The following is a 12492-nucleotide window of genomic DNA, read 5'->3' on the forward strand; positions in this document are numbered from 1 at the left end:
GCAAAGGCCGCTTGGCCTTTTTTGCCTGCCCACCAACCATAAGGTTGGACAGGCAACGAAAAATGTACACCAATTACCTTCTAAATGGCCTTAATAGACCTTTTAATTATCAGCAGGCATGCTGCCAACTCCAGCGCACGCTCATCGACCGCAATATCACGAGAGTGTGTGATGACATGGGGACGCACGCCCGACATCATCAAGTGTCATTTTACACTCGGTCGGGTCGGGTATGTGCCCATCCACCATGCTAAAAATCCTGCCCTTGGAGTTCTTTACTATCACCACCTGTTTGGAATAATTAATCCGTACAGTCAGAGAAAAAGCACATTCAGCAGCCACACAAAAACAAAATAAATAGCAACACAGAAATATAAAAAATAAGTTTCTCTTTTATTTGTGTTTTTTTTAAATTGGGATGGATTCAAATTCATACTCTTAGTAAATTGGTAATATGAATTCTATATTTACACAATTAAAAATGTGACAAGTTAATACATTAATTAGCTTGTACTCTCCCATCCTCTTACCAATGCATTTTCAGTTTATGAATACAGATAGAGAAAATATTTCAGTCATCAAGACGACCACAGTGAAACCACAACCTCTTAAAGCATTTTCACTTTTTAATATGTCTAAGAATAAATCAGTGTGGTATTTGTCAAATTATGGTCAATTAAAATGGTTGTATCATATCTGATATATATATCTTGTATTGTTTACCTTGAGATCTTTTGCAAAACTGTTCCTTAATGTAGTAAGGGATATGGTTCATACAAAAAAATTACAAGCTCTACTGAACAATATAAAGATTTTATTTTTACATAGAGGTCTCTTAACATTTTAATTAAACCTCTATAAACTGCACAATTCCAAGCTGCATATTCACAAATACTTGTTTCACTGTATGGTGTAGCATTGAGAAATAAAATTCCTAAAAGGAAAAGATGTTCAGATAAAATATAATACAATGCTTAACAGTATATTTTCAAATATCAAAATGCCATTTCTTTTTTAATTTAACACATTAGCAAATACAACCTTGTTACACAAGTTATTTTTGACAGTTGGTTGTAATAGCTGTCTAGTGGAGACAAATTACATACTTAATGTATCTGTTTAATTAATTCAGTCCTGTGTTACGTTATAGCTTAAAATACATTCATTTGAGCATTGTACACTTGTCACTAAAACAGTTTATTTTTTCCAAATAGATCGACACAGAAAAGGTCTTCAAAAAATACATACGCATTAAAAAAAATACAGCTAGTACTCCAAGGGTTCACGGATGATATATCCTGGTTCGAGAACAGAACTAGCACCTGAGCATCTTGAACACATTTTGCACTTCCATTAATGTTACTAATGTTTTGGAGAATATAAGAAAAGGGATTGGCTTTTTGCAGAGAAAGAAATCTTCCCAATTCTCTTTACCAGGCAAAGATATGGCTTTCCCTGCAGAATCTAAATGACTCAGTTTTACATCACCCCTGGACTCATGGATGAATTCACAAGAAAAAAGGGGGGGGGGCGAACTTATTTCTCCGCTGCTACCACCGAGCCACAAGAAATCACTATTCTAATGGCAAAAGATGAAAAACAGTCCTGTGTTCTACATTTATAAGCACCAGTCAATAATGTGCATATGCTTGATTCAGAGTAGGCCAGTCAAATGAATAGCTACACATGGATTTGTCTGAACCTTGAGACCTGAAAACAAGAAGTATAATAGCAAAATATCCAGTTTTAAGCTTATCTGTCTTTCCATTTTTCATAACTAAGCATTGAAGTTTTTCTCTGCACACTTCTGATCAAATGTGAATAACATTTGAATCCATAATCATGGAAAACTTCTGCTGCAATAAATAATAGGACATCTGTTGATGCTCCAAAGCATTCTTTCACACAAGCAGCTTAGAATAAACTCTGTTCATCTCACAGAGGAACGTCGCAAAACCTTTGATTAGCTCAATGTAGGTGGCAAAACCTTCAGAAGGGAGAGGTTCCTTGTATGTCCACAGACGTTCTGAAAAACAACCAAAAATACTTCTGTAATATGAATAGAGAGATGCAGATCATGGTCTTGAATGTTCTCTCAAGTGCATTTTTTTTTTTTCCGTCACTATTCATCTGACATTGCTGTAACCAGGGCAAAGTCTATGGGATTTGATCTTTTGCACTGGTTTTATAACAAACATTGTTCTAGAAAGCAGGACCTGTCCAAAAAACTCACCAAACATTCAGGGCGAATTAACCATTTTGGGAATTTTTGCTAATTGTGTCCATTTGCAGGCTTTCAAGGATGCTTCAAAAATTAAGCTGGATCTCTTGGGCATAAGGACACATTTTGAAAAGTTTCAAATTTCTGTTTATTTACTAAGAAGCTCACTACTGTCCCCCAATCTAGGGAGAAAATAGTTTTGGATAGCTTAAATATTTTCAGTAATGTAAAATTGAGTTCCTCACAGGTGGTAGATTGACACTAATTTTAAATGCCTATTTTTTGTGATATACCAATATTAATCAAATTTAAATAGATAAAGGATTTTTAAAAAACTAATCTTTTTTTAAAATTAGATTTTAAAGAGCTGCCTGATTACACTATTTTACGGGAGCTTTTTTGTCCATCGATATGCAGATGCCTTTGAGTTGGAAACTTGCAAGATGGGGGTAGGGGTTGCACAAAACATTTTCAAAATGAAACTCTACTCCATATATTGATAATTATCTAAACAGGATTTTTTTCTAAATAAAAAGCAATCAAATCATCATTAGTGTATATCTATTTCTCATATATAACATGACCAGCGTTGGAAGGAAAAATTCATAACATTTTAGGGATTGCTGACAATTTCTAAATATCAATCTCAGTACTGGCTCATTACTATGTTATCCTTAATTGTTTGCTACATTCTCTACAAATGAATTAAAATAGAGGAATTCAGACAAGTGAGTAAGAGATTCTTCTGGCAAGTAGACTCAAAAGAAAAAGATTGAGGAGCTTTTTAGAAAGTTATACTTCCAAATATTGTGTTGGATCAAATACTAATACCAATTTCAAATGAAATACTACAAAAAAATCTTTGAACATTGTTCCTTTCCAATTAATAACAGGCCAAAACAAAGTCATCCACACATATTTACACAATAAAAAGCTCCTGGTATCAATGACTAACAAGAAAAGTTTTGTTTTGCTTTAATGCTCCTGCTATTATCCACTATTAAAGGTTTCCTACCTTTTGGACGATTGGGTCGAATGCAGAAACACTTTTCTGTAAGGCTGATGAAGAACTATATGAATGACATGAAAGAAAAAAAATAAATCTTTAAAATTAAGCACATTGAATTTTCTTTTTCAAAAGCACAACGTGAGACAAATGCTGGAAGTGGACATTCCTTGTGTAATGGCTTAATGCAGTGGAATCTACTCAAAAGATACTTTTAGGCTGGCCTTGGAGGAGCACTAGTGACGCTGGCCCGAGAGGAAGTCTGAGGCTGGAAGGTTTGCAGGCGGCCTTCCTGCCCAGATGCCAACTGAGGCCCTTAAGTGGGCAATTAATACCCACTTAAGGGCCCCTTCCTCTGCCACTAGTATTCAAAAGCTTGCAATAGCAGGTGGTGTATTTGCCAACCAGGCCAGCAAGAAGGTTGGTCTTAGGGGTAGGGAGTGGGAAGGAGTGATTATTCTTGTGGTGCCCACATAGTCACTCCTGTGCTTTTTGGCCCATCAACTGCCCCTTTTCCACCAGGCAGGCTGATTTAAAAGTAGCCCTTTGATCAAAGGTGTCAACTAAGCCCATGAAGAATTAAACCGGTAGAAGTGTCCTCACAAAGATGGTAGAACGTGAAGCTTACTGGCATATGTCCATAGATGCAGTACCAACTCAAGTATCTCAGAGGACGATGAATACTAAATTGGGAAGTATAGTTAAAGGACAGTGGAATTTAAGATTTAGACCTGCCACACTGAAATTACTGCAACATTTTACCCAATAGCCTATTTTTGGATTCCAATAAAATATTCAAAATTTTAGAATATTTTAAATCTTTCTAATGTTTTTGCTAAGAAAAACTGGACCCCTGAGAAAATAGGATTGTGAAAAATGTCTGCTCTTACTGTTAATAATCATTATAGCACGTTGCTGCTCTGATCTATGCAAATAAGTGACAGCTTATACATTAATTATTTCAGCTTGAATCATTTATATTTTTTCTATATACAAGGCCAATAAACACTCAGCCATTATGAACAGTTCAAAATGATTATTTTTCCTTCATTATTTCTCACCTCTGCAGAACATGTATCCAATAAAAAGCGTCACAGTCACGAGAATCAATAAAATCACAGTGATTGCAATTGGCCAGATATACTGTGAGGAAGCACCTGTAGAATTTAATTCTGTAAGAGGAAACAAATAGATATTGGATAACATTTTTGTACAACACTTTAAATATACCAGGGCACCATATCACTCCAATTTCAATTTGTTCTCCCCACATCCCCATCAGTGATCTCTTTCCTGCCTGCAACTTGCGAAGTCAAGTAGAGATGTTGGATCCTGGTCTCCATTCCCTGTTTCTCCCATCTGGCTTTCTTACTGTCGCTCCCCTGAAGGACTGATAATGTCGTTTATCCTCTAACTGGAACATTAGCTGGAGTGTTTAAGGTTTTATAGTTTGCTCCCATTCCCTTTGAGATTTCCCTGTGACATACCTCTCCTTCAAAGTGTGACCCACCTGACTTTCATTTCCTTCCTATTGTATTCAAATCTACAACTTCAAATCACGGTGCGGTTAAAACCTCTAACTCCCAAGCAGTGTAAGCTGTTCCCATCTTGCTACTTTTAACAAAGTCATTAACACACGCTCATACCCATCTTTACAATTTGTAAAGAGATCAAATCTTTCTCCCCTAAGCAAATTTATAGCCATGTACTTGTATTCAATCTCTCTCCAGTACATTTCCATTCCATCCTAGTTTCAACAGGTTTGTTGGGCATGCTCTGTCATGAATAGAATCAACCATTCACATAAATACAACTTGGCACAGTTAAAAGATTTATTCTGTCCACAATGTGCCAGCAAAATCATTAAGGTAATAGAAAGCTTTCCTGTGACTGCTTATGACATGGGAAACAGTTTTGGCTGAAACAGCACACAAAGGGAATTTTCTCACTGTGACCCTGATTTTCACTTCTGGGTGGGGCATGCAGAGACAGGAGAATTCTCAACTTTGTGAACCCGACCTTTAAAAATAGCTGCACAGGCATCATATTTTGGGGTGGTGGGGAGGGTTGGGGCGGGGGGGGAGCAAAAACGGTGGTGGAATCTGGATTAGAAGTTGGGTGGGCATCCTGGGAAGAAGTCCAAAAGTTTAAAAATAAAAGATTGAAACATGAAACATCCCTCCAGCCCTCCCCCTTGTCCCCCCACACACTCCCTATGCCCCATCCATGCCACTCATCCCCAGTGCCCTCTATAGCCCCTATGCCAATTTAGGCCAACCCACCCACTATCCATTGCCCTTATACCTCACCTGCCAACTCACCTAGTGTCCACCATGGGCAGACCTCAGGACCCATGAGAGATGAGATAGAACAAAGTTCTATAATATAAAGCTCTAAGTATTTGTTGCAGACCACTATTTTGAACAAAACATTGCAATTCATTAAAAAAAATTTCCTACATGTACTTTCCTTCAACTACATAATGCCTTATAACAACAAACATTTCATTCAGTGCACAATCCCTTTTATCAACATGCATTAGAATTCATAATCCCAAAAAATCTATAACTTGTAGCTATCAATCAAACTGTGAAATGGCAGGCACCCTACTATGATAATGGATGGTTGTGAATCAGTCATGCAACACTAATCCAATAATGAAAGCATTCAGCCTTATGCCAGAGTGAAATAGCAAACATTTTTAAAACACGCCAAAGAATTTTTTCAGAGCAGGATTTTTAGTTGCATTGACAGCTTGACAGTTCTCTTTTATGGGGGCTTCTGACAGTTTGGACAGTTGACTTTAACAGGTCTGCTGACAGTTCCAATGAACTTGACAGTATTGAGTTTACGCACTTTCAATGATGCCTACTTTTACAGTTCCAAAGGGCACCTAACTTGCCCCAAAGGTGCCCAGGAATAAGAGGTACCTTACCTCTCCCAAAGATATACCCTGGCTATCCAAATGAATCCACAAAGTTCAGACCTGCTCTTACCTGGTCCAATCTGCACATTTCAGGTTTCACACTCCTGGCTCATCAAAATCCCATTTCAGTGAAGGCAACTGATGATTTAAATGATCAGCTGCTTCTGTAAATTGCACATGTGTGAAATGCACCCTGCCCCCAAGAAAATGGGAATTGATGTGTTCAGGGGTAGGATTTAGGATTTTCAGTCATTCCCACTATTTTTGCCACAATGGGGATCCCCTCCATTGTGGCAAAAATCTGGGCCTATGTTTACACTCTCATTATCATATATAGACACCTGAGCATATTTTCTCAGTATGTATACATTGTTGCTACCAGATACGTGACCAGAAGAAACCTTCACATCTGTGCCAAAATTCTACCTTGGCTGAGCTAAATGTCTATTTGAGTTTGCCTGATCCATGATTACTGGCTCAACAATAGCTCCATGGGATGGAAGAGATTTCTGTGATCTGAATGCCTTCAGCAGGCTATGGGTGCACATGGATCTCCTCACTTCTACCTTGCCGCAACAGCAGAGGCCAGAAAGAGTTCTGGTCCAGGGAGCTCCAGAGTCCCCATGAAACCAACACCCACCATGGCCAGATTTTCAGAGGTCAATAACCTTATAAGAGTAGTCCAAGGTTCCAACCCTACAAAATCATCACAGAAAGCCAGGACCAAGCACACCCAGGTCCCGGCTTAGCTTCTGGCACTCCTCTGAAGCTATGGTAAGAAACTGCCACGGTCACTATTTTATACTATCACAGTTATGACAGCCTATTAATTATGGTACTGGACTTAGCCACTAGGATGTTAGGAGTTCAAACCCAATCATAGCAAATTGTGCAACTGGGAATTTGTGGGCAGTCACCAATAAAATAACCATGAAAGTTGCTGGACCATTGTAAACTCCTAATTAGTTCACTGTTGTCCTCCAGACTCAGAACCCTGCAGATCCCAACTCCTTTGGTCCATATTTGACTCCAGTCCCACCCTACCTGGTATAAAACATCCTCAGAGCAAGTAAGAGTAGACAATAAGTGCATTTTCCACATACCAAGAATAAATTCAACGTCATGACAAAACGAAATATTGTAATTATAATGACAGTGTTACTACTCAGAGCAAATCTTTCAACTGTTTGTTTTCTTATTGAAGTTAAATGTGTGTTTTGCTTCCTATGTTGACACACACGGACTTTATTTCTGATTTTTCCTCATTCAGGCTATTCAGCATACATTCTTGACCATGGGAGGAGGGTAAGTCAAAAAACCTGAATCTCCAAATGCTGGGGTTTGATGAGCACTTTGGATCAGACGTTTATCCATCCCAAACACTTGCGATCAGTGTTGGCAAAGACTCAGCTGTCTAGTCCTCTGATCAGTGCAACTCTGCCCAGAACAGGTAAGATCAGAAATTCAACACAATGGAGTACCGTGTCCCCTCACTTGAAGCACCAGTGGACTAATCACAGTGCCACCATGCAACTCCAATAGCTTTTCTCTTCAAACTTGGCCATAACCTGAGCCAACAGATCAATCTGCCTTACATCTTGTTGCACAGATTAAAGTAAAAGGTAATTATTTATTTCCACTTGAGATTGGTGTCATTATTAATACACTCCTAAGTAATTGTCCACAACTATTATGTGGATCATATCAGGTGAAATGTTATTCCATCTTTACTTAATATCACATAAATAATTCAGCCTCATAACTTCCACAGTCCCAATTACTAGAAAGAACTTTCATTTATCCACCGCCTTTCACAACTTCAGGACATCCCAGAACAACTTGCATCCAATGAAGTACTTTCAAAATGTAATCATTGTTATAACAAAGGAAACTCAGCAGCCAATTTACAAATAGCATGCTCTCCCACATGGCAAAGCACTAATGACCAGATAAACTGCTTTTAGTGATGTTGATTGAGGGATAAATATTGACCAGGACATGAGGGAGAACTCCCCTTCTCTTCACAAATGGTACCACATAATCTTTGATGTCCATCTGAGAGGAAATGGGGCCTCACTTTAACACCCCTTGCAAAAGATTGTGCCTTTAACAGTGCAGCACCCTAATAGTATGAACTCCACATTGTATCAAGTTATTTCAAACAGATTTCTTAGCAGAAATTGAAAAGCAGAATACTGTGGATCTTAGCAGCATTGGAGATGTGTTTCCAGAGAAGATAAATCAGCTACTTACTGCACATTATGTTGCAGAACTGAATCCGAGCAGAGTATTCTATATCCGTTCGCCATCCCTGTTAAGGCAAATTATTTAGATTTGTGTTATCAATTGTTAATTAGTGCATCTTTTTTAAAAAATCAATGAAACCCTGACAGCACAATGGACAAATGTACTGACTAGAAGCTCATGGGCCTCAGTCTATGGCCAGAAATTAGTTGGCTGACCTCAAGCAACTAGCAGTGAGTGAAGGGCTAAAACAGCTTAATCATCCCTGGTTAGAGAAGGAACCAAATGATCCAGGCTTTCTGCTCTGAATTGCTTTCGAGCAAACCCCTGCTGGATGTATTCTGATGAAGACAGGGCATGCACTACAACGCTAAGCCCAAGGTCAAATTGTATCCCCTTCCCAAGCCTGGTTTGTCTGATATAGGAATAAGATATCAAAAAGGACCACAATCGCTCGTCAAATTTAATCACAATGAGTTTCTAGCTTCAGAATGGGACGTGAAAATTTAGAGGAAAGATAGATTAATTTATCTTTGCTTAGGAGATAGCATTCACCTACCTGCACACAAAAATTGCTGCCACATTCTTCATAAGACAAGTTAAAAACCCTAGAATGGGCCCCAATCTGTAACACATCAAAACATTTTAACATATTACTTTGACACAGAATCTAAAATATAAATCAATGAGCAATTTTCAAGCGATTGCAAACCTTTTTAGTTGAACTTTAAAAAACAGTATTCAAATTATATGGCAGGAGGACCAAAGGCAATGTGATTTTTCTTTCCATATCATGTTCATTTTAAATGCAGAACGAGATTAGTTTTGAAGGTTAACTCTATTATGAATATGTACCAGAATAACAAACTAAAAAGTAAATAATTTAATTGTGTGATGCAAAAAGCAAATGTTAAAAGTTTAAGTCAAATTTAAGTTTAATTTCATTGGGAAAGACTGTCTTTTGTAGATATTTAATATATCTGAACATTGACAAGCATTCCCAAGTCTGGGGCAAAAATATTGCAAAAACTGCAATATATTAACATTTATGGTGCCATTAGCTGCATGGACTAACCTGTGGTCTAATCAACAACTCAACATGAACTCACTGTATTTGCCGTAACATATAGCTCCTTTAGTGGTTCACACTTGTGGGGTGCAGTTCTGTTGCACAGAGCCATCTTGAATTCAGCCTTATCCTGAGTCATGAACGTAAGCTGCAGCTTCTCCAACTGCCCATCAGTACTCATGTTCCAAACTATAAATAAATACAGTTATTAACTGTGACAACTGTGATTAGGTGTCTGTTCTGAAAATCGTACACTCATAGCTTTGAGGCAGCGCACATCTCATCCATGATCAGGAATCTTAAACCTCTGGATCTGATGCAAAATGTAATTCTGAAGACATTTGCGGGACAGTGTAAAACAAGTGATAATAAATTAACAACCCGTTATACATCTTGTCCATTGAAATCAATGGAAATTTAAAATGGGAGCCATGTTAAACAGGGTGTTACCTCGCTATCACCCTTTTTGTACTGCCATGTAAAGTCGAGATCTATTCCATTTACACATACCATACATGGGGCTGAACTCCACCCCTCCCCCCCCCCCCGCCCCTTTGCTGGGGGGGTGGGGGGGGGGGGCGTTGTGTGGGGCTGGCGCGAACCTGATTGGCGCCCCCATTTTATGTGGGCTGGCCAATTAAGGCCCACCCAGCATGACACACACCCGAAAGCGCTAAGCACTCCCTGTGCGGGTGGGCGGGGATTTCCCTGAGTCAGGACCTGCACTCTTTCGTGCATGTGCATGAAGAATCGCAGAAGTCTCCCTGAGGCATAGAGCTGCCTCAGGGAGATTAGTTTACGTTTTGAATAATTTAATAAAGGAAGAAAGATTTTAAGGACATGTCCCCTCATGTCACATGAGCTGGGACATGTCCATTAATTTTTTCAAAAAGTTTAATTTAATTAATAAACCCTTCATGAAACCTCATCCCGCCTATGGATGAGGTTTCATGAAAAATGCGAAGGCCGCCTGGGTTCTTTGCCTGCCCACCAACCTTAGGGTTGGATGGACAGCATTCTTAACAATTTTAATTACTTTCTTAATGGCCTTAATAAGTCTTTGACAGTTTGGCGGGTGTGCAGACGACACGGCTGCGAGCCTGCCGAACTGACAATCTAAATGATGCATAGTGACATCAGGATGTCACCGCACGTCATTTTATACGTCGGCAAGTGGGCCCTGCCCCCGCCTGCCGACTGGAAAATTCTTCCCATGGAGTTTGCTGTCTTATGCATAAGACTTTTGTGTCTAGCAGTGTATTTATTTCACGGTAGGTCTTGTAAAGAACATGTCTTTTTATTTCTGTTGGACTGTTGTAAAGAACCTAACATTTTATTTTCTGTTGGAATGTGGATTTTAAAATTACAATGGCAGCAGTTTAAAAGATATGTCCACTAGAGACTAGTTTCCGTCCTGGAACAGAGTGTGCCATGAAAGGCAGGATGGTGCCGGAAAGGAGTCCTGGACCAAAGGAGCTGCCTGTCAACAGCATTTTAATTGGCTCCTGACCAGGATTTGTGTGAAGAGCAGTGCAGCTGAATAGCTCCTAGCCTGAATGGAACAAGACCTAAAACCTCTTTCTCCTATGTGTGGAAGATTCTAGTAATTCCACAATAATAGCTAGCGGTTTTATTTTCCTCCTCTTTTCTCTATAACATACTCTCTCTCTGAAAACCCCTGTCATGAGGCAAAGGGGAAAATCAATGTACAAGGTATTGAAAGGCAAGTTGTTCAACCAGTCAACTAAATACTGAAAGTGCTGGAAGACCACCTCATGTCACCTCACAAGAACTGAAAGGAATTTGGAAAATGTCGATCAAAATCAACCCAGCAAATCCTGTACTCTGGAATTGGAGCTATTGAACTGTTTTATCCCACCCTTAAAATCCATGTTTTTGTGTGTTTTATGTGTCTTGTATGTGTGTGTCTAGGGTTTTAAGAAGGGGGTAGAGTTTAAATTATGGTGTTAGAAATTAGCAGTTCATATTTCTCTCTTTTGCCACTGGTTAATGACAGTCTGTTCAATAAACAGTTAAGTTTACTTATTAAGCTTACAAACCTGATGCTCGTATTCTGTTAACCTAAATTAAACGGTTAGGTAGAATTGGGGCAATCTGGTGGTTTGATCAACCTTTTTCACGTTTGTTGTGACTTGGGGTCAGGCTTGATATTACGCCGCACTATCCCTGGTGAGTTGTGACAGTCTGCTGACACTTTCAGCAGCTTCTAGCCAAATAGGTGCTCCAGTTCAACTACATAAGTTGAAAACCGTAAGGGAATTTCAGCCAACAGTTCTTTAGCAGGGCATTTGACTCAGATGGGGGGGAAAAAAGCAATTCTATTAAAACAAAAGAAAACCGGATGGCAACAATCAGTTAACCCTAAAACAGTCCTCATAGCATAGAATGAGCAGATTCCCAAGCTTTAGGTTTTGGGTTCTTTTTATGAAAGGGATAAAATCCTCAGACATAACGCTCTGGAATGTCTTCAAATTGCTGGTTGAAGCATGGGAGATGTAACAAGGTATATTTTTGCACCATCCTATCATTATCTCACCTGAACATGTTTGCACACCTCCAGTCATTTAATGTATGAATGAACGTAAACAATACCTTTTTGAACAGGTGTGCCTCAGGTATTTTTCTTTTTGTTGGCTGCTCTTTAAGTCAAATCAGAGCATGCCAGATTTTGGTTTATTCTGGGCAGCCTCCCTTGCCTTGGGAGCTATAAAGAAAAACTTGTCCTTTCCAGATTTCTAATTTACTAACGCATCTCCAAGATGTCCCCACCCTTTTAAACTTCATTATAATAGAGTGGCCGGGATTTTCCAGCCCCGTCTGTGGCAGGAATCGTTGTGGGCAGAATGGAAAATTTGATAGACCAGCGGAAATTTCCGGTCCTGCCCAGCCAATATAAAAATTGATTTTTTTTTTAAACCTCTCTATTCAAAACTTTAAGAAAAACTCAGGAATCAGGTCAGCATTTTGACAACTTTTGAAACTTTATTTTCAATATTTTTATTGTT

The 12492-nt window shown here is 38.9% G+C and overlaps 1 protein-coding gene across 3 annotated transcripts in view; it reads right to left on the reverse strand.

The window, feature by feature from the left end:
- Nucleotides 1-374: 374 nt before the first annotated feature.
- LOC121285457 (putative interleukin-17 receptor E-like) overlaps nucleotides 375-12492 on the reverse strand; it is a 43097-nt gene continuing 30979 nt past the window's right edge. For 2 of the 3 annotated variants that reach the window (XM_041201893.1, XM_041201894.1), the window contains 6 exons: nucleotides 9507-9655; nucleotides 8957-9022; nucleotides 8407-8464; nucleotides 4289-4399; nucleotides 3237-3291; nucleotides 375-2026 (listed from right to left, as the gene is read on the reverse strand). In XM_041201893.1, coding sequence (XP_041057827.1) covers nucleotides 1990-2026; nucleotides 3237-3291; nucleotides 4289-4399; nucleotides 8407-8464; nucleotides 8957-9022; nucleotides 9507-9655 — 476 coding nt within the window. In that variant the 3' untranslated portion in view covers nucleotides 375-1989. The remainder of the gene's footprint in view (nucleotides 2027-3236; nucleotides 3292-4288; nucleotides 4400-8406; nucleotides 8465-8956; nucleotides 9023-9506; nucleotides 9656-12492) is intronic. The other variant, XM_041201895.1, reaches the window with a different exon arrangement.

Source organism: Carcharodon carcharias, chromosome 13, assembly GCF_017639515.1.
Source record: "Carcharodon carcharias isolate sCarCar2 chromosome 13, sCarCar2.pri, whole genome shotgun sequence".
NCBI classification, from domain to species: domain Eukaryota; kingdom Metazoa; phylum Chordata; class Chondrichthyes; order Lamniformes; family Lamnidae; genus Carcharodon; species Carcharodon carcharias.